Here is a 25,575-nt window from a genome sequence, read left to right as displayed (position 1 = left end):
TGTCAAAGTAAGTGTGCCATGTGGTGTAGGGCCAGCACCCAGAGGACCCGTGGTGGCTGTGCACGTGGATCCCTTCAGCAGACTCAGTGAAAGGATGAGAGGGCTTTATGTTCATGCACATTTTATTGAGTAGTAATATAAAATGATTTTTCTTTGTCATTGTTACAAGTGCATGCTTTGATTGCCAACATTTCAGAAGTCAAATTACAAAGGCAAGGCTTTAGGCTGTAGTGAATTACTTGGGCACTTATACAATTGTTAAAAAATATGAATGGGCTGTTGTTTGTTGTTTTTTTTTTTTTTTTTTTTCAGAATGAACCAGATGTAACCCGTAACTGATATACAAAGAGAAAAAAAGTGAAAAAAGTACATACTCTGTGGCACATGACAGGACAGAATGAATTAACTAAACTGTTATGACACTAACAGTTACCATGCATTTAGAGTTTCACATGTAACTACAAACGTATTCAAATTTCACAAGGTTTGCTAAACATGCTAACCATCTATGTGTGCGCTGACAAGCTTATGTTAAAAACCTTTAAGAATACTCTCCCCTTTAGATTTTTTCAAAGCTTTTTTGATTACAAAATTTCAAAGGCATTAAGCATTTTAGAGAATATAAAGTACGCCAGTATACATACATTTCCAGTATATGTCAGACCACTAAGCGCATTACAGTCCCATACAGGCCGATACAGCCATTTTTTTTTCTTAAAAAACATGCATAGGCAGATTTTTTTTTTTTACATAATATAGATGCTTTATCACTGCACTTAATATGGTGTCTTGTTCACTATACTTAAAAATGCACCACTCATAAATATTTAATTCAGCAAGCCACAACCAAGACTTGATTTATCAACAAAACCCCTAATATAAACAGCAAAAAAAGATAGGTGTAATTATTCCAGTTTTTTTTAAACTTAAAGAAAAGAAAGGGTACTCACTGCCAAATTAATAAATGTAATATGGAAAGAAGGGCATTCAAGCACACTAAAGAAACCTGAGGTAAGCAGAATCTGTACAAAATTAAACTGTCCTTTTTGGCATTTTAACAAATTTGCAACATTCTTTTTTTTTTCTTTTTCTGTTTTTTTTTTAAGACTGCCTAATTCAGTTTATAGCCATTGTCTGACAAGAGTAGCAAAACATTATCAATAAATAGTCCTTATTTAGTTTATACATCATTTTTGTTAAAAATGTTTGATGTCATCCATTTTTAGTGCTGCAACTGTAAACGTACAATAGAGTAAGAAATTAGACAAAGTTTTCATGTCCAGTAACAGAATAAAAGGCCTTTCATTAACCTATCTAGAAGTCCCCAATGCAGTAGGAAACATGTTCATTCCCCTAACATTGCAGTATATACTAGCGTTAGCTTTCTTTAAAATTTTTTTTCTTAACAGCATATTTAAAAGGCATACCCAAAAGAGGTGTTTAATCACCACCCTCACCAAAATATAGTTTATTATCTCTCTCCCTCCTTTTTTTCATGATAGTGTAAACTGAATCCAATTCCTGGCCCCCAGAGCAAATAAGCTACTGTCAGAGGCAAGAACATCCAACTGCTGAGATGCAGCAATCCCATCATGCCCTGCAGCTCAAAAAAAAAAAAAAGTGAATAGGAAATGGTCACTGAATATTGCTGCTATTACTGCCATTGCTGTCCGTGCCGTTAGTCTCTGAGGCGAGAGCCTTGTTGATGGAGTTAAGGTTGGCGTCAGAGGGCATGGCGTCTCTGCGAGGTGGCATCCTCTCATTAATTCGGTCTAAGCCCTTGGCCTCCTCGAAGCTAGTGATCTTATGTTGTGGTGAAAATCCTTTGATAGCTAAACAAAAAAATCATTAAAAGAGAGAGACAGTGTTAGCCAGAGGAACACAAAAGGCACTGGGGTTGGTTCAGGTGATGTTAGAGACTTCGCAGTGAGTGGGAATCCTTTAGTGGAGAACAACGTGATGGACCTGAACACAACACAACAGACTCCTTACCATACTTGGAGAGAACCAAAGGTTTGAAAAAAGCCAATGTCTCTTGCCAACCAAAGTGTCCTCTTGAAGTGATTCAGATGTAAACATTATTTTTGTCTTCATTAAATTTTCGATTAAAGACATCCAAAATGGATATGAAGTGGGAAGCTGAGCTGGGGGCAGGCTGGTGGAACTAGCATGCCTGGACATAGCATCAGCATGATTACCACATCCATTGTCCTAAACTAGAAAGACTGTCTCCTTCCCTTCTTACTTTCCCATGGTGTGGTGATGGCAAATTCAGTGGACCACTGGGTCTGCTATACCCCAAAACTCTAGCAACAGGCTTGCAATAGGTGAAGGGAATTACATGGGCTTTTTTTTTTTTTTTTTTTTTTTGCCATCTCAGAATTTCACAAACTTCTCCTCAGCAAATAACTCAGTGGTGCCATGGAAAACATGAAATTATAAGCTGCTGTTCAAACATCCCATCCAACTGTGGAAGCATGTAGAGTGGATGACAAGGTAAAGAAACTCAGAAAAATCAAAATCAAATCACTAAGTAGAAAAGCATTGTCTGCTCTTCAGCAGTGAACAGGTCAAACTGATGTTCATCTGGTACCCCAATGCTGCCTAGACCAAAGAAAAACTTCATCTTAATAGATCAAGGCAGACATTAAATGGTGGAAAAAGGAGAATCAGGGAAAGTGTTTTTTCATAATTTTGAGCAAAAAGAAAATGGATTGGTTTAAAACTTTTTAATTGAAACATGGACTTCTCCAAGTACATGCAGTGATAATTGTTTTCAGCTAGTAACCCTTAGTGTGCTACAGAAATAGGTAAGGCATTTGTGCAAGAAGCTGAGTATGTTTGCAGTGAGTGTACCAACAGTGAGCTGAAAATAAACCACACAAATGGGAAACCAATGACATCAGTTTGCTTTACTCCCTGTGAAGTGCAAGCCAGGTACGTACGGGCCAATCACCAATGCTGAATTGGGTTGCATCTCCATGGCTGATTAAGGACAATTTCATGGTACCTTTATCATCCTCACCTTATTTGGAAAAAAAAGAGTAAAGCAGTTTCAAGCTGACACTTTGCCAGCCACTCCTACACAATGTGCAGTGCCTTTCATTAGTAGAGATGAGATTCTTTAAAAGATATACATAGTTGTTTAAAAGCTCATTATAATAATGATGAGAAATAGATTGTTCCCCCTCTGCATTTTAAAGGTTAGCATAATGGTGATTAGTCAACTGTGAGAGGAATAAGATGGGGGAATAGGGAAAGACCAAGGCCCAAAGCAAAGCTTCTTAATTCTTCTGTAATTCAGTAATAAATTGCAAAATACTAGAGCTCTCTAGTGAGCACCCACCCTGAAAACTAATTCAATTGTTTTAAGGGACAAAAGCATAACACAAAAGTAGCACTTTCCTCTTTGTCTAAAAGACTATAAAGATTGTCTCATTATCATGACAAATTAGGATGCTATTTCATTAATTGAAAAGGAAAAAGTAGAAGTTCTAGGTTTGCAAAGCCAATAGGTAAGGACAGAGGAATGGAGTAACATGGCTAGCTTGGGATGGGGCTCTGCTTCTCGTTGTATTGGTCCACCCTGGGCGAAGAACGTGCTCTGCTGTAGTTGCTGGTCAGACAATGGGTATTAGCAATTTACATTGGTAGTATACTCAACACAACACAGTCACAGAAACCACAGAAAACAGCCAAACTATCAACAAGAATGCACACTGCAGATTAGAATTTGCTGAGAGGAATGGAGGATTCCCACATAAATAGCAGTTTGTTCACTGCTATTTAGGAAGCAGTTGTATTTTTCTCTTACATTGCTGTCATTTCCCCTACCATATCCAAATCATGAGCAAATTGTAAATCTAAAGTGGCACTTTGTACAACATAACAAAGGACTATATGTACACAATTTTGGGAAAAATAAGTTATTCTGCAAGAACAAAATACAACTGAAGAATTTTGTTTTAAAGGGGAACTTTAAATTATTCTTTTTAAAATTTCCAGACGATGTGGTGTATATAGACAATATAAAAAACTATATTCATGTATAGTTCTTTCATAATGATATAGTTAAAAGCATTCAATTAAAACATAGCTAATAAAGGGTCAACTATACTGTTCTGCTGGGGCTAGGAGACAGTTGGAGATGTGTAATTCTAGACTTCTTCTGCAGTTCTTGGCAGAGCACATAGCTTGGCATGAAACAGACACTCAGCAAACACTGATTAATTGAGTGACTGCTTGATAGTCACTGTTCTTGTTACTGGCACTTCTATAGTTACTAGATGCTTTTAGATTCCTTGCAATATTTTGTTGTTCTATACATACCAATAGGTTAAAATTGATAAACTGTTTATATCTCCACATCTGTCTCCCATTTAGAGAATATGTTTAGAGATATAATGTTGAACTATAGCAAAACACTATATTAACATTATTATTATTTTTTTGCTGCAAAGTTGCACAGACTAGAAGAAAACTATTTTTACTCTCCTCTTCTCAGTCCTGCCTGAAAGTGAATTGCGGGAGGGATGGTTCAGCTCAGAGCATACTGTTTTACATGTCATTTGTCAAAGCAGCTGCCATAACCCCCACCCCACATCATTCAAGATATATAATCCTTTAGTTTTCTGTGATTAGACTAGATTCACTGTATACAAAAGGCAAACATAGCTTTAAGGGAAAAACAAACAAACCAACCATAGGAGGACATTTTCCCCTTTAAAGCAAGAACATCTTGGTTAATACTGAGCCACAACCGTTAGCCCAACACCCACACACTCTGTACAAGCTACAGCAAATAAATAAATAAATAAATAAAATAAAATAAAATAAAATGAATACACCCAGCAGAGCCCTTATCTGTTGCAGGTACAACAGAAAGGGGACTGGCCAATTTACCTTCATCAGCCTCAATAGCCTCAACAGTAGCTGAAGAGAAGAAAGGGGGTGCAAAATGAATGAGAAAAATGAGCAGAGGATTCTTTTAAGTCTAAGAACAAATCAGTGACGATCAAAGGAGCTAAGGGAACTAATGTTCCTGAAAGTGCTGGATTTTGTCATAGAAAACAAAACAGAAATATGAGAGAAACAAAGAGAAGAGAGACAGAGAGAGAGAAAGAAAGAGAGGAAATAAATCACCACAGAAATGAGAAGTTTCATTTATGACCTAGACATATCTGAGTGAACTAATTGGGTTTTTGCTTACTAGTAAGTGACCAAACAATGAACTGCTTAGGCAAGCACTCAGCAACGTTTTGTGTTTCTTGGATTGAATGATGAAAGTTTATGCAAATATAATGTGTGTTTCTAATTCACAGGGTGCCTGCATTACCTCTGCTATGCTTGGTGATTTCTAGTTTCAAGTGTCAGACAAAAGGGAGGACTTGACTCTGAGCTATGTCAGAGGGAGAGTGTCATAGTACTGAATGTTAGCACTATTCCCCATTGTGATGCAAAGACAGGGAAGGAGATTGAAATTTAATGGAGGACAAAATTAAGCTAAATTCACAATGCATGTGACACTTTAAAGAGGAATATTTGGGTAGGAGACAAGAGAGTGAAGAAAGAAGGAGTAAGGGAGGGGATGACAATATCCTGGTCTTCCTTTGTTAGGATACAGATGTAAAGTAACTTTCTTTTCCTTATTGGAATGTAATTTTTGAAAATAATGTTCTGGAAATGTTACAAGTCAAGTGGGCAGGTAGCTGTAGTGGTAATAATTCTATGAGCATCTTAGAGAACAAGGAGCCTAAGGGTAGCTTCTTATCAATGTATTGTGTTATATTCTTCTTATACATGTATTGTATTCCTCACAGGTGGAACTTTAAAAGCCATCCATTCCTTAGCAACTTTTATCACAAGATCAGGCACCATACTGCCACTGTACAGGTGTATGAGCCTTTCTGTGTCACTAAGGAGATAGTTCCTTAATTATTTGATTTTTTTTTTTTAAGTAAATGTTAAGATGAAAGACTTTTCTGTAACACCAAAATGCTGAATACTGAAATTCTCTCCCTTTGACTTTAATTTGCATTTTCTCCATCAGTAAAAAATTTAAAACTAGAGCAACTGTCAAATCTGCATTGTACCTAGGACACACTCTCAATTCTTGATGACAGGAGAGATTGGTCACTACCATGGAGATGAGCTACACTGTAGGCAAACTGGGGGATGCCACACATGAACTGTGAAGTTCTATCAATGTATGTGCTTTAAAATATACACTTACGTTTTTAAATTCTCAGGACAAATATAGCCTCAATACATATATCTGTTTTGAGTCTCTCTCTCTCTCTCTCTCTCTCTCTCTGTGTATGTGTGTGTGTGTGTGTGTGAGAGAGAGAGAGAGAGAGAGAGACAGAGAGACAGAGAGACAGAGAGACAGAGAGAGAGAGAGAGAATTTAACACAGAATAACATCAACAAAAGAATTTAAAATAAAGGAAAGAAAACTGAATAACAAGCTAAAAATACTGGTGAAGATCTGGAAATGACTCAAAAGAGTTGTAAATAAAGAATGTAGTATACATTGGGAGCCACACCAGCACTGACTCACTAGCAATGTGCATGGCCCACTGTGTGCTGTGTGCTGTGTCCTGAGCAGGAGGCTCTGCTGGGCCTTCCACTGGGGATCAGGAAGTGCAGAGCCAGGAGCAGGACAGGACCCCATTCTGTCCTTCAAGTGATCTCCTCATGCTAACACGTCAGTGAGCGTGCTGAGGGTGGTGGGGAATCTTTGTTTTGATGACGTGACTGAAGTCATTTCTAGGCATAGATTTAAAGAGGGAATTTGTTTTTGTACTACAGATGTTCCTATTTCCAAGTAAAATTTTTTTAAAAATAAATCCATCTGAAAACAAAAATACTATGATGCTGATAGGGTTAGGGTGCGACTCTTTGTAATGCTGTATTCATGAAGCTTACTATAATTCTTCATGTGGAAATGTCTAATGATATAACTGTAAAAAGTACCTGAATTTTCTAGGATGAACAGGGATGGAAAACAACATATGAGACAGACTTACGGAAAGATACAGGAAAATAAGCAAGAGGCTGAGACTGTTTTAAAATGTTATAGTGAGTGTATTTTTATTTTCATGTTTGTTTTTCCTATGAAAGTCTAATATAATAGAAATTTTCTGTATTGTTAACAAAAACTATATCCTAATTAATGATAATGCCAGTTAAAATTGATAACAAGACAAAATCAACAAAATTACGAGTGGCTGACTACCATGGGTACCACAAGGCATAGGTAGAGCCTTAAATTTAATTAAAACTAGAAAGCATTTAAAAAGCTTTTCCAGTGTATTAGCTGTATGTCAAATGCTCAGTCGTTATGTATCACTAGTGACTTTTGGACAGATACAAGGCATTAAATCATCATAAAAGATTGTTGAACAGTACATGCCTAGAAAGTTATGAACTGAAATGTTTACTTTAAAGGAAATGTTATTTAAAAAAAAAAAAATCTCATTCACTGTTGGTGGGAATGCAGGATGGTACAACCACTTTGGAAAGCAATATAAAAAATAACATGTTGCTTTACTCATTCTCTTATATAAGTTCTCAAATTCTGTTCAAGTGGTTAATGAAATGATCTTTTTATATTTTTCCTCTAATAAATCTAGTTATGCATGTATACCTGTGTGTGTTTCATCAATCATGTAGATAATCAGAACATTTATTTAAAGGTAACTAGAAAGTTGTTTCTAGCAATTCATTATCTCCTAGCAGTCAGACCTACTAGGCATATAGGTAACCTAAATGAGATGTCTCCCTCGTTGGCCTGAGGACGCATACATTCATATGCCATGAAGGAGATGGGTTGAGTGAGGAGTAGTCTGCAGTGAGTGAGGGCATTATGTTGGGCATGAGTGATCAAACTGATGTGTGCGTTTCAGTCCTTCTTCCAGCCAAGAAGTGAGGATCAAAACAAGCTTAGATGAATGAATATATCAGGGCTCTATGGCACAGCTGGCTGAAATGTTCCAGGCGCACAGGTCATACCACTGGGCCTGCTTACCGCTCTGCAGGGTCTGTTTCCCTCCAGAAAGCACTCCGCTGGGGAGCATGCCGGTTGGGGTCAAGCCCTTCAGCGTCAGCACACTCTCACTTTCTTCTCTGGAAAGCATAAAGGAGGAGAGTAAATCTTTGTTCTCTTGTGAAAAGAAAAGACTGGAATGAAAAGATGTGCATAAGAACCCACATTTTCCTCATACAGACTCTGGATCTTTGGTTCATTTAAACAGAGATAGCTCATTTGGTAAAGTGCTTGCCTCATTAGCGTGAGGACCTGAATTTGATTCTCAGAACCTTGTAAACATGCAAGGGTTTTGTGGTGTGTGCTTATAATCCCAGCATTGGAGAGCTGGACACAATAGAATCTTTACCCAGGCAGTTTAGACTAATTGGAGCCTGCCTCAAACAATGTTGGGTGACATCTGAGAGGAACAATACCTGATGTTCACTGGCCTCTACAAACATGTGCATTCACATGAATGCACACATGCTCACACAAGTGCACTCACCACATGAACATGAACACACCCACATAAAACTCATATTTCTATATTCATAGAGAAATAATAGTCTCTCAATTACTAACATAGTGAAATCACAGTATACAGTTGTGGAGGTATAGTCTCTTCTGAATATTGAAGATACTAATGAGAATTCTAGCTTTGTAACCAGGCATGATGATACAAAGTGTTTGTTGTACAACCTTCATAACAAAGAACCGTGTGCCAGGTAAGTGGTAAGCTCAGCAACCATCAGCAGAATTGATCTGACTCAGCAGGGGAAACCAGAAAGTGTATGGAAGATTAAATTGAATGTTATTTATGGATTAAATATATACAAGTTATTACAGGAGACTGTAAAAGAATTTAGTTGCTAAATGATAAAAGCAAAATACTGTCAACTAAATAAAGCATCTGGTAACATTTCTTAGCTTCTCTTTAAGCCACATTCCCCACTGAATGGCTCACATAAAACTAGTTCACTGTTCACTATGATCACTATTTCAAAATTATAAATAGACCATTTCATTTATATTTACTCATTTAACAGTATCAATCACTTTGATTTACTAACAGACTTAAATAACTATGGAATAAGAGAAAAACCTTTCTACATAGCAAACTGCACAACACTACAAATGCAGAAAATGTCCATGTGTGTGTGTGTGTGTGTGTGTGTGTGTGTGTGTGTATACATTCCTTACTATGTACAACCATCAATGTTTTAATGAGTATTTTAAACATTACTAAAAAGTAATCCCAAACACCACCCCAAACCTGTTATTTCTTCAATTGGGAAATAAGATATAACATCTTTCAGTTGCTTAATCTTAGAGGATCACCTTGTAACTCCTTTTGTCCTTTCATTTTACATCCCTCTCTCCATTAGTAAATCTTGATGGTTTTACCTTCACCATTCCCTTGATCTTAGCCTTTCTAAACACATCATCTCAAGTCTTTAAAACTGCTTTATGGAGAGATAGTTAACACAGCATACAACACCCCTATCTGCACCAAGTAATAAATCTCCCCTTTTTATTTTCTTCATGGAGGTGCACAACCATTGCCCTAAGGGGAAGCCCTGTGCCCATTTTCCACCACTCTTTCCATTTAGGCCTCTGTAAGTCCCAGTGTATATGGAGCAAATTTTCCCCCTGGGCATTTCATACAGACACCATCACACAGCACAGTCATTTGTGAAAGCCTTTCTTGCTCAGCACCATATCTCTTACCTGGATTACAGCAGCCTTTTAGAAAGTTTTTCTGCTCCAACTTGTCACAGGCTTGCCCACTCCCCCTATAATGACTCTCAGGCCAGCCACCAGGTTGAGCCTTTTAATACCAATGGCACACCTCACCTGTCACTCCAATTCAGAACTCTGTGGCTCTTTCATTAATGGTGAAAGGTTAGAAACCTTTAGTAGGCTGCATGGGGAAAGGGGTCTTCAGAAACCACCCCCACCCACTCTCTCCCATTCTCACCCATCTCCCACTAGTGTCCATTATATCCTTCTTATGGCCCCCTGATTTCAGCATCAGGTCATTTAGTTAAATGTTAGTGACTGTCAGGAATAGGGCAGAAATAGCAGGAAGAGAAATCAAGAGCTGGCATAGCTTTCCTTTGAGAAAGAATTAAAGCTAAATTAGAAAAATATCATGAAAATATCCACTACATAGCTGTAGGATTTCCTAAGGCAAGTCTACTTATCTCAATCAATGTGTGCAATTGTGAACCAATTTCACTCAAGTAAAAAGCACCATATTTTAAAGTAATCTTCTGAAGAGAAATATAGTTATTCTCCATTATCTAGGAATAGGTAACTAAAGTATAGGGAATCCCCTTCAAGAAAATATTGACGTTCAGAACATGTAACAATAGCAGGATTCATGTATTTGTAAAACATAGAGAGTGCTGCATGGGAACAATAACAAGAAGCACTGGTTCTTTTCCTACTCAGTGATTCAGCAGAAGGATATGGGCTCATAGCAACAGCTGTAGGGTTGGTGCTCATTTCCTGGAAATCTGGCGAAGTGCACCTGATAAAGTTATCTTTTAGAACAAAGCCAGAATAAAAACCAAAAAGGATTATAATGGCTTTCCCTGTTTCATAATTTCAACCTATTGTGAAGTAAAAGGTTTAAAATCATAGAGCAATGGGAGGGATAAAATGTGATGTAATCTGCTTACGTGCACTCTCCTCCCAGGAAGAACTGAGTAGAATGCAATGTCAGTGAACTGGTGGTGATAAACTGACAATTCCATTTAAAAAGCAAAAAAGTAATTCAATGAAAACAAGTACTTAATAGTAAAATATTTAAATTACTAAATGAAAGCACTAAGCTGGCTGTTCAGTGGCAAATAATAAAAATAAAAGCAGAAATGGAGACAAATGACGAACCTGAGAACTGAGAACACTCTGGCCATTTTGCCTATCGCTCGGATCTTGTTCCTGATCACCTCCTTCCGGGCGGCAGCTGTTGCTCCTGAATTTGAAAAGAGTTTTGCAGTTAGTGACTTTTTATCTAACATCAGTGATTTGCAAATTTGCCTATGAAACACACTTCAGCAGTGTAGGCAGGATCACTTTTGCTTGGTTTTTGTTTATATTTAAGAGGAATTTTCTTTAAATCAAATTTGAAAATCTCTACTTTTGCCTACTTATAGCAGGTGGCAAGGCTAATTGAAACACAATGATAGATAATGGTAGTTTCCTTTCCTTGTTCATGTTCTTTCATCTTCTGGAAGGTTCAAAAGCTCTATGGATAATGTGGAAAACTGAATTTGATTTGGCAAGAGGGAGAGGCAGTAGTTACGTTAAAAAGTTATCAGAAGGCAGAGGTAGGAGGATCACCATGAGTTCGAGGCCACCCTGAGACTACATAGTGAGTTCCAGATCAGCATGGGCTAGAGTGAAATACTACCTTGAAAAACCAAAAAAGTTATGGACATGTCTGTCCAAGTAAGTTTTAGAGCTTGCTGAATTTTTCTAATGGATAAAAGGAAAAGCAAAATCAGTCTACACAGGTTTTTATTAATATAAGCCTTTAAAAAGCATTTTCTTAGAATGCCATATGATTTGTAGTGAAATTAACTTTTCTTCAAATCACAAAATAAATCTGAAGTATATAATACAGAAAAACACCTCTCTTCATTGTATGTATGTATGTACATATCTAATACTGGGGATTAAACTTGCAAGTGACCTTACCCTGAGCTGCATGCCCAGCTTTTCTTAACTTTTTATAATCCTAGTCAAAGGATGATCTCATATCTGTGATGGCTAATCTTAATTGTCAATTTGATTGATTTAACAAGTGCCTAAAAATTAGTAAATCATGCCCCTAGATGTATCCATGATGGTACTTCTAGGTTAACCAGTTATAAAAGTGCTGGATGTGGATGGCTCCACCCCATATGGTAGGGACCCAGATGGAATACAAGGGAAAAAGGAGAGAACCAGCAACAATAGACTGAATGCTTTGAGACCATGAACCAAAATAGATGCTTATTTTCCCTTAAGTTGTTGTTTCTTCAGGTATTTTGTTACAGTGATTAAAACAACAAATCCAACATAATACCCTTTGAAAACATGACATGGCACTATATCAGAAGTATTAACAGAAGTAGATTTTGTTTCTATTCTAATGTGTCTAAATATATACACATATGCATATGCAAATTTTTTCAGATGACAAAATATTCTTTAACCAAATATTTATTTGAGAGAGAGATAGACACAGAAGGAAAGAGGCAGACATGGAGAACGTGGGCATCAGCACACAGTGCCTCCTGCCTCTGCAAACAAACTCCAGGTGCCTGTACCATTGTGTGATTCTGGTTTTATGAGTGACTCAAACCAGGGCCTCTGGCTTTGCAAACAAGTGCCTTTAACTGCTGACCTATCTCCTTAGCTCCAATATTCTTTATCTGAAAGAACAAGTTAAGTCTTTAAAATTTCCTGAGACTGGAATCTATGGGTGGTAATTGGTGTGTATCTTAAGGTAAAGAACATGTAAATCAATGTAAAGAAGAATGTAAAGAACTTCTTTCTTTTAGATAGCTTTTGTGAATGCAATTTGGATTTTTTTTTTCATTGTCTATGATGGGCCCCATTAATAATCATCACCTTAACATTTCTATAAGAACACTTGCAACATCATGTACAATCTTGAAGTAACTACAGAAAGGCCTTCATTTTTGCTCTCCTTTCCAAGAATGTCAAAACTCAGTGGACCACTTTCTTCAGCAAAGCAGACAGATCTTTAGAGTGTATGCTAATGCATATTCATCTCAAAAGTGCCAAAGATGGTATCAGCCAGTGAGCTGGCATCCTTCCAACTTCTCTCTGACCTGGAAGCAGCCTGAATTTTTGCCTTTCTCTCTTTTGGCAAACACACCATGGCTTTTACCTTCCTCATATGCTATCAGCAAGATACCACTGCCAGATATTCTTCCTGCAATTGACTGGAGGAACATTAAATCCATGTGGAAAATAACCACTCTCCAACCCAGCCTCTGGTAATCAAGGACTACAGGACTTCATTCACTACGAATTCCTTAAATTATCTGTCAGCCTAAACACTAGAAGACAAAATGCAATGTAGGTAGTATCCTTGCCTCAACTTCTTATAAGAGTCTCATATTACTGATAATTAAGATTGCTTGCCCAAATTTTTTTTATACTAGAGATCAATCTAAAAGCTAAATTTATTGTGCTTGAACTTTAGATGATTAAGCAACTACTAAAGGACATCAGTTACAAAAATTTCCCGAGGTGGGATGGAAGTAGTCTCCTTATGGTGGTCTTCCTAGTTACTTTTTTTAGCTTGGAACTGCTTCCAAACTAACACTGTACTATTCCTACTGTGTTTTAATATTTCACACACTTACTGACCCAATCAGCTCAAAGGTCATAATGTCCTTGGTAGGGAAAAAGAATATGGCCCTTTCCAATGTACTAGACTTCCTACCAATCCACCAACACAGAGAACAGAAAATGTGTGCACGCTCCAAAAAAGGGACTATATTTAGAAACATAAGAACAAAAAAGAGCAAGGAATGGCAAAACTATCTAGAATTAATATCACATATATTTACTTGAAATGGGAAGGGTCAAACATAGAATAAGTGAAAAATATATAAGAATGATTGCACAAAATAAATTTCCAATAAAGAGCTTGTGAAAGCCACAACCCCAGCAACAGAAAATAAGAATCTACATAGGAAAAAGAGAAAATAAATTATGTAGAACAATGCTCAATACTAGACTGTAAATGTGAAACAAGCACTGTGACAGAATAGTATCCCATTGCTTGTATCTTCATATTACACGAATTATTGCAATGTACACCCAAGAACTGTGACAGAACAGCATCCCATTGCTTACATCTTCCTAGCACATGAATTACTGCAATGTACGTCACCCTTTAAAAATTCTTTAATGAGTGAAGATACTCAACCGAGGACACTGCAAGCCTTATATTTGGTCAGCCAGGCCAAATGAGCCAATGGTGCAATAGAGGCACATCTGTCATGGGGGAAAGCAACTACTCTCTAATTGGACTGGAGGCCCAGTCCATAGGAGGGAATGCATCCCTGATACTGAAAACTTAAAACGGGTAGTCATGAGCCCTAGGGGTGTAACGTCTGCTGCTGTCTGGATAAATGTATATACTATGCTCACCAAACTGGTCAGTAAGCACTTCTTTTAATGTTCATACCCTTATATTAATGCTACTCTCACTTTGGGTAGAGAATCTTCTCTTTTCAGATGGCAGTGACCTTGGGACAACTCAGAAGGCATCATGGTGCTAGAAAGAAGTGACCTGAGTGCTCAGTACTGTAATATCTCTATCATACCTTCCAAGGCTCAGGGTCTAATGCGGAAGAGGTGGCGGAAAGAGTGTAAGAGCCAAAGGAAGGGTAGGACTCCTTACAACGTGCTTCCCACAGACACAAAATGGCCTAGATATCCATGACCTCATAATGCCTAACACTACCAACACAAGCCCATCATAAGAGGAGGAAAAGATCATGACATCAAAATAAAAGAGAGACTGATTGAGATGGGGAGGGGATATGATGGAGAATGTAGTTTCAAAGGGGAAAGTGGGGGGAGGGAGGGTATTACCATGGGATATTTTTTATAATCATGGAAGTTTTTAATAAAAATTAGAAAAAAAATTAGAAAAAAAATTCTTTAATGACTCAGATAAAATGTTCCATCATTTTTTCATAAAATTAAAATGCAATTACTCAAATATTCTCTAAGAAGAGGTATTAAGACTATTCTAAGTCTCTCTCTTCTCTCTGACAGAGTATTACTTTATAGCTCAGGCTGGCCTTAAGTTCACTATGTAGCCCAGGTTGGCCACTTTTGTGGCATTTCCCTTGCTTTGTCCTCCCACATGCTCATATTACAGTGTAGGTTTGTATTTCCGACAAACCTAAGTTCTTAACATTTTCTACTGATGATTATCTTTGATATTTTTAAATTACTCAAAATCTATATTAAAATGTATAGATTAATATATGAATTTAAAATTTCATGCATTGTAACAGAATTTTAAAGAAGTAAATCACAGAAGAATAGAATTAAATTCCCATGTATATGTCCTGGTACACTTAGTATACTATTCGTGTTGCTGTATCTCCCACAGGCTCATGTGTTTGAACACTTGGTCCCAGTTGGTGGCACTATTTGGGAAGGTTGGGAAACCTTTAGGAGTAAAGCTTTTTTCAGGAAATGGGCCATTGGGCGTGGGCATTGAGGTTTTATAGCCTGGGTGTACTGCCTGGTCACTATGGACTTTTCTGACTCTGGATACAATGTCACTTGTTGGCTTCTTGATCCTGCTCCCATGCTTCCCCAGATACAATGAACCCTGTTTTCCCTTAGGTTGCTTTCTGTAAGGCACTTGGTTAGCAAGAGTAGAGTAAGGAATACAATGGTTTATGCTATTTTTCAGAGATCACTAAAACTTTGTCTTGAAAATGTATGTTCCACCTCGAATTCTCACAGTCCACAATTCAGTGGAAAGATAGGGAAACATACATATTTTTTTTCAGAATGTTATCTGACATGTGCAAGTATAATGATGTTAAACATTCTGGGTATACTTGTCTTAAATTGTGCTGATGTACCACAGCACCTCAAAATCCAACTTTAGTACAAGCAAGGAAGATAGATAAAATATCTTATACATAAAATGTTTCAGTGATTTGTTTTTATTCATTTTTTTTTTTTTTTTTGGTTTGGTTTTTCGAGGTAGGGTCTCTCTCTAGCCCAGGCTGACCTGGAATTCACTATGGAGTCTCATGGTGGCCTTGAACTCACAGCAATCCTCCCACCTCTGCCTCCCGTGTCCTGGGATTAAAGGCGTGAGCTAGCAAGCCCACCTTGTTTTTATTCACTTTTATTTTTTTTTCAATTAAGGATAAATTATATTGTCACAGTTGAATTGAAAATTGGCATTTTTGAACACCATTTCATAATTACAGAGTCATTTTTATTTTAACAAAGTCTAAAAGTAAATATTTCATATAAGAAATTAATAATTTTAATTTAAATTTCATTTTAGGTCTTCATAATTACAAACTTTTTTTTTTCCATTTTGCTTTGCTTTTCATCTTTTAAGCTCTGCTCTTTTTATGCCTGGACCATTATTCTACAATTTCCAGAATCCAAACAACTCTGCACACTTAATTTTCTGCAATGTTGAAGAAGTCAATATAGTCTTAGGGCATCTTTAAAGATTTCTTTTTAGTGTGTCCTTCCTACCCTTAATGGTGCACCTTGCTGACTTCCCATGATGTTTTAAAGGTAACTATGCAAGTGGCCTGCTGAGTACCTGCTGCTTCCCACTGGACCTCAGCCACCACGGGAGCTGGAGGTGGCAGCAGCACTGACAGAAGGGCCATGTGCCAGAAGAGGGGGAGGTTCCCGCGCCGGGGTGTGCCACATATCAGGCGCTGGCCCTGTCACCCCGCTCACAGTTGCCACTAGTGTAAACTCAGTTCAAAGGTACACAGAAAGTACTATGTAGAATACAACATCTAAACCCACCAAGCACTCACTCATGAGATGCTCACGTGAACCTATTCTATACAGTCTTCTGTGGTTAGTGAAGTACAGAAGAATGAATAAAGGACAGTTTCTGTTTCAAGAGGTCCCACAAGGACTGGGAGGTACTATATTACATAGTGATGAACAGTAGAAGTAGCAGAAGTGTTCAGGTGCAGACAAAAGACAGCTGGCCAGAGTTTGCTAAAAGCCTCTTTTTAACTCTATACCCCCACATTTCAAGCAGTAGCTTGAAAGCAGCCAGGAGAGAGGGAGGACTTATACTATGGCAAATGCCACAAACCAGGACCATTTCCTTCTGGAGGGGTGGGTTGTTAAACATTTAAAAAACCAGTTGCTTGGTAGCACAAGACAGTGATATCTGATAGCTGACAACAATAGGTGAGAGATTTTAAAGGATCTTCTTGAAGGAAAGAAGTATCTAAAACATGTAAAAAGAACATTTTCTATAGACAGCTTTGAAACATGCAGGGACAGCAAGTACTTTTCCATGTTTAGATAATGCCTGATAGACATCTAGTGTGAATGGCGTTGGGTACATGGGAGGATGGTCAACTTGGGTGAGTAGAGGAAATGCCTGAGGCTGGAATGCCCCAGCACAGGAATCCAAGCAGACAACAGTTATGGAGTTATCATATGGCAGCAGAAATAAATGGAACTTATTTTTCCAGGTACTAAATGGAAAAATAAAATGTTGTGATTGAAAGATGGGGAGAGGGAGGGTCAGGTTGACTTTTTAATAAAATGTGAAAAAATGAAAACTATATTTGGAAAAACGTTGATTTTGAAGGAGAACAACAAACAGTTCAGAAAGAGATCTTCATATCATAGTGTTCTTCATGCAACAGTCACATAATGTGCATGGGCTTGTTATAAAGGAGGGAGGGAGAAAATTTTCTATGTGGGTCATATTCTCCTCCCTCTTCTCCAGACCACCACAGCACAGAGCCGGATGAAAAAATTCTGTTTTCCAAGTCTAAGATTCCAATTAAGTTCAACCCATTTTTACTACTGTAAGTAATGAAGCAGACCAGCTACACAGCAACTTTATAAAAGAGGAATACTTTCTTATTAGAAGGCGAAATAGCAGCTTTAAAAAATGACTGCTTTCAGCTGGGTGTGGTCATGCTCGCCTGTAATCCCAGCACTGGGGTGGGAGAGGTAGGAAGATCATCATGAGTTTGAAGCCACCCAGAGACTACAGGGTGAATTCCAGGCAAGCCTGGGCTAGAATGAAACCCTGCCTTGAAAAACCAAAAAAAAAAAAAGACTGTTTTCAAGCTGGAGAGATGGCTTAGTGGTTAAGCGCTTGCCTGTGAAGCCTAAGGACCCAGTTCAAGGCTTGATTCCCCAGGACCCATGTTAGCTAGATGCACAAGGTGGCGCATGCATCTGGAGTTCATTTGCAGTGGCTGGAGGCCCTGGCATGCCCATTCTCTCTCTATCTCTCTGCCTCTTTCTCTTTCTGTCTGTCGCTGTTAAATAAATACATAAATAAAAATAAACAAAATAATTTTAAAAAATGACTGTTTTCAGTGAATCAGTTTTTAGGGGAAAAGCTGCCAGAACTTTTCTACTGCTTTTATCACATTAGTCTCAAATCTTTTGCTATTATTTAGGTCTCCATCTTTAAAGAATTAAAAATGATACAAGTATATCTATACTATGTGGAGTTAAGGAAAATACGCCATACAAATGTCACACAAACATGTATTTATACTAATATTAAATATCCTCTTATATGACAGGCATATTTTAAAGTGTATATGTGCTAGTCAACTCAGTACATTCTTAACTTATATTTTAAGCACACACAAATATTATCTGGTATACTTTTCCCAAATTTGTTAAAAGTTAACTAAGTTCACTAAAACTAGTCTACAAGAAAGAAACCTTGATCATGGATTACTTCTAGTAACAGTAGTTTAGAGATATCTCTAGATTTTTTTTTTTCTGTTTGGTTTTTTGAGGTAGGGTCTTGTTCTAGTCCATGCTGACCTGGAATTCACTATGTAGTTTCAGGCTGGCCTTGAACTCACAGCGATTCTCTACCTTCCACCTCCCGAGTGAGTGAGTGCTGGGATTCAGGGTGTGTGCCAACCATGCCTCTCCAGATTTCACTTTTTGACAAAGTTAACAACAGGTAAATATGAATAAGGCTAGTGATGGAATGAAACAAGGTGATGAGATAAAAGTTATCTTTTTGTGTCACATTAAAGAAAAAAATGAGTTTGGTTTTTATCTAAAATTAATACTTTTGAGATATCGGCTGCAGCGAAAACTTACATAATTGGACTTTAAGGCTTTTTACAGATGGTGGTTAATTTACAGAATTTCTTAATTGGGCAATGCAGATTCTAAAGATGGGATCAACCATCCCTAAACCTGGGATCCTTTATCCTTTCCTTCTTGACCTAGTTTAAGAATAACAAACTTGAGCATCAATATCCACGATATCCACTTCAATATCCATCTGGGGCAGCCTGGACACTTGCTTGTGATGAGTGCAACCCTACATATTCCTACCTCACTATGATCTGGAGGCTTGGCTTTACGGAGGGTGCTACAGCATCAAGGAGTGTTTATTCTGATGGAATGGCTTCAAAAGTATAACCCTAGAAAACTTTACTCATGTAGCTCCCAAGCAGTATTCTCTATTTGTAACTCCAAGTTTAAATATTTGTAAAGGATGTAATACTATTAACATGGTCATTTTTTATTTTTATTTTTATTTTTTGGTTTTTCAAGGTAGGGTCTCACTGTAGCCCAGGCTGACCTGGAATTCACTATGGGGTCTCAGGGTGGCCTCAAAGTCAGGCAATCCTCCCACCTCTGCCTCCGAGTGCTGGGATTAAAGGTGTGTGCCACCACGCCCGGCAACATGGTCATTTTAAAATGAAATGGCCATTTCACTCTGCTGCCAACATATATTTTATTTCAGCAATTTAATCTTCACTGTCATTCATTTAAAGAAAAATCTGCACACAAGACCTTCATATGTATTTATTAAATTTTTGTCTTTGAAATGTATTTCCATTTTAATTTATTCAATTTTACTCCAGTGTATTCTGTATTCTAACTTTAAAATATCTTCACATCTTTAAATTTTCCATAGCAACAGGCCCTACCTATTTCTTTGGGATATATGTCACTACCGTTATTAGTTCATAATTAAGCTAAACAGTGTGCACATATGAGAGGCATTTATAAATATTTAGTATGCAAAGAGATATATTTTATTGGAATGCATCTCCTAATAATAGGGATGGAGGGAAAGCCTACTGCTTTAAGGAGACTTCTTGATGTTCACTCTGTTCATGGAGGGGAAGTCTGTCATTAGAATGAGAAAGGGCAGTTGAGAAAGGTAGAGGGGAAGACTTTAGCCTTGAGGTCAAGTGGTGTGTTGTCAGGCCATGTACCTTACAGAAGAAGGATGTGATGATAGGGTCTCTTTTAACTTCCCTTAAAATGCCATTTGGCGATCCATGTAGAGCCAACACTCCAGCCTTTAGACTGCTGTACTACGGAGAACTAGACACTATCAGGTTCTGGATGTAACAGCTGTTGGAAAGTTGCTTCCCGACGACTAGCTACTGTTTGGGAATATGCATTGTTACCTGTGCAGGGTCAGTGCTGTTAAACTAATCCAGAGACAGTCAGGTTCTCTGAATTTATGCTACATTCTCATTTGCATCCTAATGGGACTGTATTACCCACTGACAGGCAATAGAGTTGGAAGTCACTACAAACCTCTTCAAGCCACGCATTCTGAATTTCTTCCATATGTTTTGTGACTTAACAAAAGTCTCACCATGTAATAGAGCCTCTAGTGGTGGAACAGTTGGTGTACACTATTCTGTCTAATATCCTATTTTGGAAACACCAAAATATCTTTTCAAATATGATATTTGAAATAAAATCCTCTACTGTGGGACACATTTCAAGACAAGCCAGGAGACTGTTTTCTTATTCTATGATCACAAAATATCACTGAATTCTTTGCAGGGGGAGTCTTAAAAAATGTATAGATTCAGCTGTCCAATTCCTGCATGTTGGTAAGTTACTTCACTCACATACTGTAATTTGATCTTCTGCATTGTTGTCTGAGATGGTGCATCCCAACAACTCAGTGCTTACTTTGTAGAGTCACAGAAATTGAGGATACTTAAAGACTTTAAGTAGTCTAGCAATCTTCTTTAGATTTTCAGTTCAGAGCATGACCACGTGGTCAGCACGTCTTAATAAGGAAATAACAATTATCAAATTAGTATTATTTTCTGATCCTCCTGCCTACGCCTCTTTAGCAATTTCCTACCAGCATGCACCACCTTAGCCAGGCAAATTAGTATTATTTTCTACAAGTGAAGTAACCATAATGGCTATCTATACAAAATGTATAGATAGCCATTGTAATAGCTTTAAAATGTACTTGCATTTGTATGTGCATGTGCATGTTTGTATGTATATGGGTGCATGTTTGTGTGTGGGGAGTGTGAATACACTTGTCCATGTGGAGGTCAGAGTACTCTAGGATGTCATTCTTAGGAACATCAGCCTCTTTCTTCTGAGACAGGGTCCCTCACTGGCCTGGAGCTCACCAATCAGACTTAAACTGGTTGGCCAGTGATCCCCAGAAACCTGCATGGCTCTACTTCCCGAGTGCTACAATCACAACCGTGAACCATCATAGTTGGCATTTTTCTAGTACTCAGTAGGACTAAAGTCAAAAGGATTAAACTCAACTGGACGGAGATGACACAGGTTTCACTGAAGCTAGTGTATAGGATGATCTATTTCATAGACGGTTATAAGAACTAAATTAGTAGTATGTTCATTCATTCTCAACTTTTAGCAAATATATTTGCAGTGACTATGCGACTTGCTAAAGGCTATATAGTTAATACTCAAAAACCCTTAGTATTAAGAATAAAATTTTCCCCTGATATGGTATTTCTCTCTGTAAATTAAAAGATAGATCATGTAAATATCAAGTGGGCCTGAGGTTAGGCCTGACATGTTTTGATTTTAGATCATGTAAATATCAAGTGGGCCTGAGGTTAGGCCTGACAAGTTTTATTACATTTAGATCCAAGGCTGGACCCTAGATGATGGAAAATCCCTAGAGGATAATATCATAATATCATTTGTTAGGCTCTTTGATCCAAATGAACACCCTCCGAAGGTGTGCTGTCCAAACACAACCAAGATTTCTATTTATACAGAATTATTAAAAAAATGGAAGATTAGCTTCTCATGGCCTAAGAAAACACAGGAAAGAATAATTTTTTTTATAAGACTGAAAGTTGAAGTCATCATGTGTGTCAAAGGTGAAACATATTCTCTGAGGAGAATGTTTCGCACATGTCAACCTCATGACAACTCTTCCACAGTTGTTCAGTAAGTTAGTATTACTCTTACAAGACAATAATATCCATGTTGAGTACCCGTACCTTTAAAATGCACTGCTATGAAGAAGAGATTATGGAAAATGGCTGCACAGGAGTGACACCAATCCAGTCTAGGGAAGGATTTGAGCAAAACCACACCAAAATACACATTTCATCTGAAAAGTGAAGGTGTATAGGTTTTTATTGGCAACAGTGGGAAGCAGGAGAGTCTAAGATCTCTCAGAAAAGAGGAAATGGCCAGAATCCCACTGAGGAGATTGTGGACCTGGACCCCATACCCCATGGACTCCCATCAGGGCCTGCCTGCCTGGTGACCAGCTATGGAAACAGAGGCCAAACAAAGGGATTTTTCAACCTCATCAGCCTCCTAAGAAGCCAAGAAACCTGAAGGGGAGACAGCAGAGGAGCTGTTGAACAGGACACAGGTGGTACCAGCTGAGCAGTTCCAGTACAACTCCAGGCTTCCTGCACTCTTCCATCCCCTAACTGACAGCACCATGACCCTCCAGAGAACACATTCAGCTCCCAGCGGCAGGGCATCCAGTGCAGCTGATCAGAACACCAGATTCACAGCACAACATGGAGGGACCGAAGTGGGCACTCAGAATTGCTGAGATTTGAAGCCACCTCAAAAGGTAATGAGGTCAACTGACAAAAAAGCAGGTACATAAGCCTACACTGGAAGTGCCAATCTCTCTTTCCATGTCAGGGCAGGTTATGGGTTACATATTCTTGGTTGGCTTTATTATTCTCAATTAAGCCGTATTTGGGGGTTGACTATTGTTGCCTTTGATGCTTTCAGATTCATAGAGCCTTTGTCCTTTATTTTTTCTGTTATTACTGGGGGCAGGGTCTGATTCAGACCCAGGCTGACTTGGCACCCATTTCAGAACAGAAATCTTAACCTCCCAGCAGACAGGACAAAGGGTGTAGAGCAACACACACTCTTAGGGATTTTGGTTGTATAAAGTTTTCTGTTTCAATCCCCATACTTACATACTCTGTGCTGGTTTTTATTGAATGTATATTGCTCAGTTGAATTTTAGAATTGTCCAGTAAATTGCTCCACCCAGCCCACTAGAATACTTGAATAGCAGGCAATCTCAACACCTAGGATTACTTCTGCGGTTGGATTGAAGTACAGGAGCTACACTTGGCACCTTAAACTACTACTCTGAAGGTACATAAAGTTGGATTTCCCAATCTAAAAGCACCTCAGATTATTAGAAAACTCAAACAATAAAACCAACTCAGGATGCAAAAATCACAACATTATAATACAAGAAACACAAAGAATCAAGATAATACAATCCCATGAAAAATTATAAATTCATCAGAAACAACCCCCAATGAGATTGTTTTAGATAAAATACCTGACAAAGATTAAAAAAAATGTTTTTTATCTATACTCAAAGAAATCAAAAGAATCAAAGGAGAAAAACTCCTGAAGAAATTCCAAGAGAACACAGGAAATCAACTTAATGAAATAAGGAGGTCACTATAAGACATGAGTAAGGAAATAGAAATACTATAGCAAAACCAGGCAGAAATTCTAGAACTAAAAAACACAAATAAGAAACTCAGTGGAAAGCCTCACCAGTAGAATGGATGAAGGAGAGGACAGAATATCTAAACTAAAAGACCAGGTGGCATATCTAATACTGTCCAACAGAGATAAAGACAAGCTAATAGGAAGGTATGAATGAGAATTTCAAGATATCTGGGACAGTATGAAAAGATCAAAAATAGGAATTCAGGGTATAGTAGAGGAAGAAGAATTTCAATCCAGAGGTTTAGTAGGCATTTTCAAAAAGAATCATAGAAGAAAAATTTTCCTAAATTGGGAAAGAAATGCCAATGTACATTCAAGAAGCTTTTAGAATACCAAATAGACGAAACCTAGAAAGAACCTCTCCTCACCATGTTATAATTAAACTACTAAAAACACAAACCAAGAAAATATATTGAAAGCAGTTAGAGAGAAAAAGCATGTCACTATATAGGCCAGCCCATCAGGATCACAGCACATTACTCAATACAAACTTTAAAAGCCAGAAGGGCTAAGAGTGATATATTCCATGTTCTGAAAGAAAACAACTGTCAACCAAGAATACTCTATCTTGCAAAGCTATCTAGCCAAATTGATGGAGAAATAAGGACATTCCACAACAAAAATAGGATAAAAGAATTTATGACAACTCAGCCACCTCTACAGAAAATACTTGAAGGGATCCTTCATACTGAAGAGAAGGCAAAGCACACACACTAGGAAACAGGAAAAAATAAACCATACTCAAATAACAGTTAAAACAAAAGAGTAAAGGTAAATCAGCAAGCACTGCAAAACAAGAAGAATGGCAAGAATAAATACCTTTCAATAATAACTTATAGTATCAATGGCATTAATGCCCCAACCAAAAGACACAGGCTTGCAAACTGGATTAGAAGGCAGGATCCAGCTGCTTGTTGCCTCCAGGAAACTCATCGCTCAATAAAATATAGACACCATCTTAGGGTGAAAGGATGGAAAACAGTATTTCAAGCAAATGGGCCTAAGAAACAAGCAGGAGTTGCTATCCTAGTATCTGACAGGATAGACTTCAAACCAACACAGGTAAGGAAAGATAAAGAAGGTAATTTTAAGCCAGGTGTGGTGGTGCACTCCTTTAATCCCAGCACTCCGGAGGCAGAAGTAGGAGGATCACCATGAGATCGAGGCCATCCTGAGACTACATAGTGAATTCCTCCAGGTCAGCCAAGCTAGAGTGAGACCCAACCTCTAAAAGCCAAAACAAACAAACAAACAAACAATAAACAAAAGAAAGAAAGAAAGAACGTAATTTTATACTGATTAAAGAAACACTCCAACAGGAGGATCTTGCAATCATAAACATATATGCACCTAACATGGGGCTCCAAATTTCATCAAGCAAACACTATTAGACTTAAGGTCACAGATAACACCAAACACAATTATAGTGGGTGACTTCAATACCCCACTCTCATCAATTGACAGGTCATCCTGGCACAAAATACACAAAGAGACATCTGGATTAAATGTTGTTATGGAGCAAATGGACCAAACAGATATCTACAGAACATTACATCCAAATGTTGAAGAATATACTTTTTTCTCAGCATCACATGGAACATTTTCAGACCATATGTTAGGACACAAAGAAAATCACAACAAATTCAGGAAATCTGAAATAATCCCTTGTGCTCTATATGACCACAATGGGATTAAACTGTAAACAGCAACAAAACAACTACACAGCATACAGATATTCATGGAGACTAAAGAGTATACTATTGAATGATGAATGGGTCATTGAAGAGATAAAAAAAGGAAATCAATAAATTCATAGAATCAAATGATGACAATAATACAACATACCAAAACCTTTGGGACACAATGAAGGCAGTCCTAATAGAGAAATTCATAGCTCTAGGTGCCTATATTAAGAAGTTAGAGAGTTCACAAGTAATCAATTTACTGTAAGGCCTTGGAAAAAGAAGAACAAGGCAAACCAAAAATCAGTAGACAGGAAGAAATAAT

At 37.8% G+C, this 25,575-nt stretch overlaps 1 protein-coding gene across 3 annotated transcripts in view; it reads right to left on the bottom strand.

The window, feature by feature from the left end:
- Positions 1 to 258: 258 nt before the first annotated feature.
- Positions 259 to 25,575, bottom strand: part of Ppp3ca (protein phosphatase 3 catalytic subunit alpha) — a 328,874-nt gene continuing 303,557 nt past the window's right edge. For 2 of the 3 annotated variants that reach the window (XM_045143003.1, XM_004662982.2), the window contains exons 11-14: positions 10,924 to 11,008; positions 8,029 to 8,126; positions 4,903 to 4,932; positions 259 to 1,832 (exon numbers count right to left, since the gene is read on the bottom strand). In XM_045143003.1, coding sequence (XP_044998938.1) covers positions 1,636 to 1,832; positions 4,903 to 4,932; positions 8,029 to 8,126; positions 10,924 to 11,008 — 410 coding nt within the window. In that variant the 3' untranslated portion in view covers positions 259 to 1,635. The remainder of the gene's footprint in view (positions 1,833 to 4,902; positions 4,933 to 8,028; positions 8,127 to 10,923; positions 11,009 to 25,575) is intronic. The other variant, XM_004662983.3, reaches the window with a different exon arrangement.

Source organism: Jaculus jaculus, chromosome 2 (assembly GCF_020740685.1).
Source record: "Jaculus jaculus isolate mJacJac1 chromosome 2, mJacJac1.mat.Y.cur, whole genome shotgun sequence".
Lineage (NCBI taxonomy): Eukaryota > Metazoa > Chordata > Mammalia > Rodentia > Dipodidae > Jaculus > Jaculus jaculus.
This window is presented reverse-complemented; position numbering and strand designations above follow the sequence as displayed.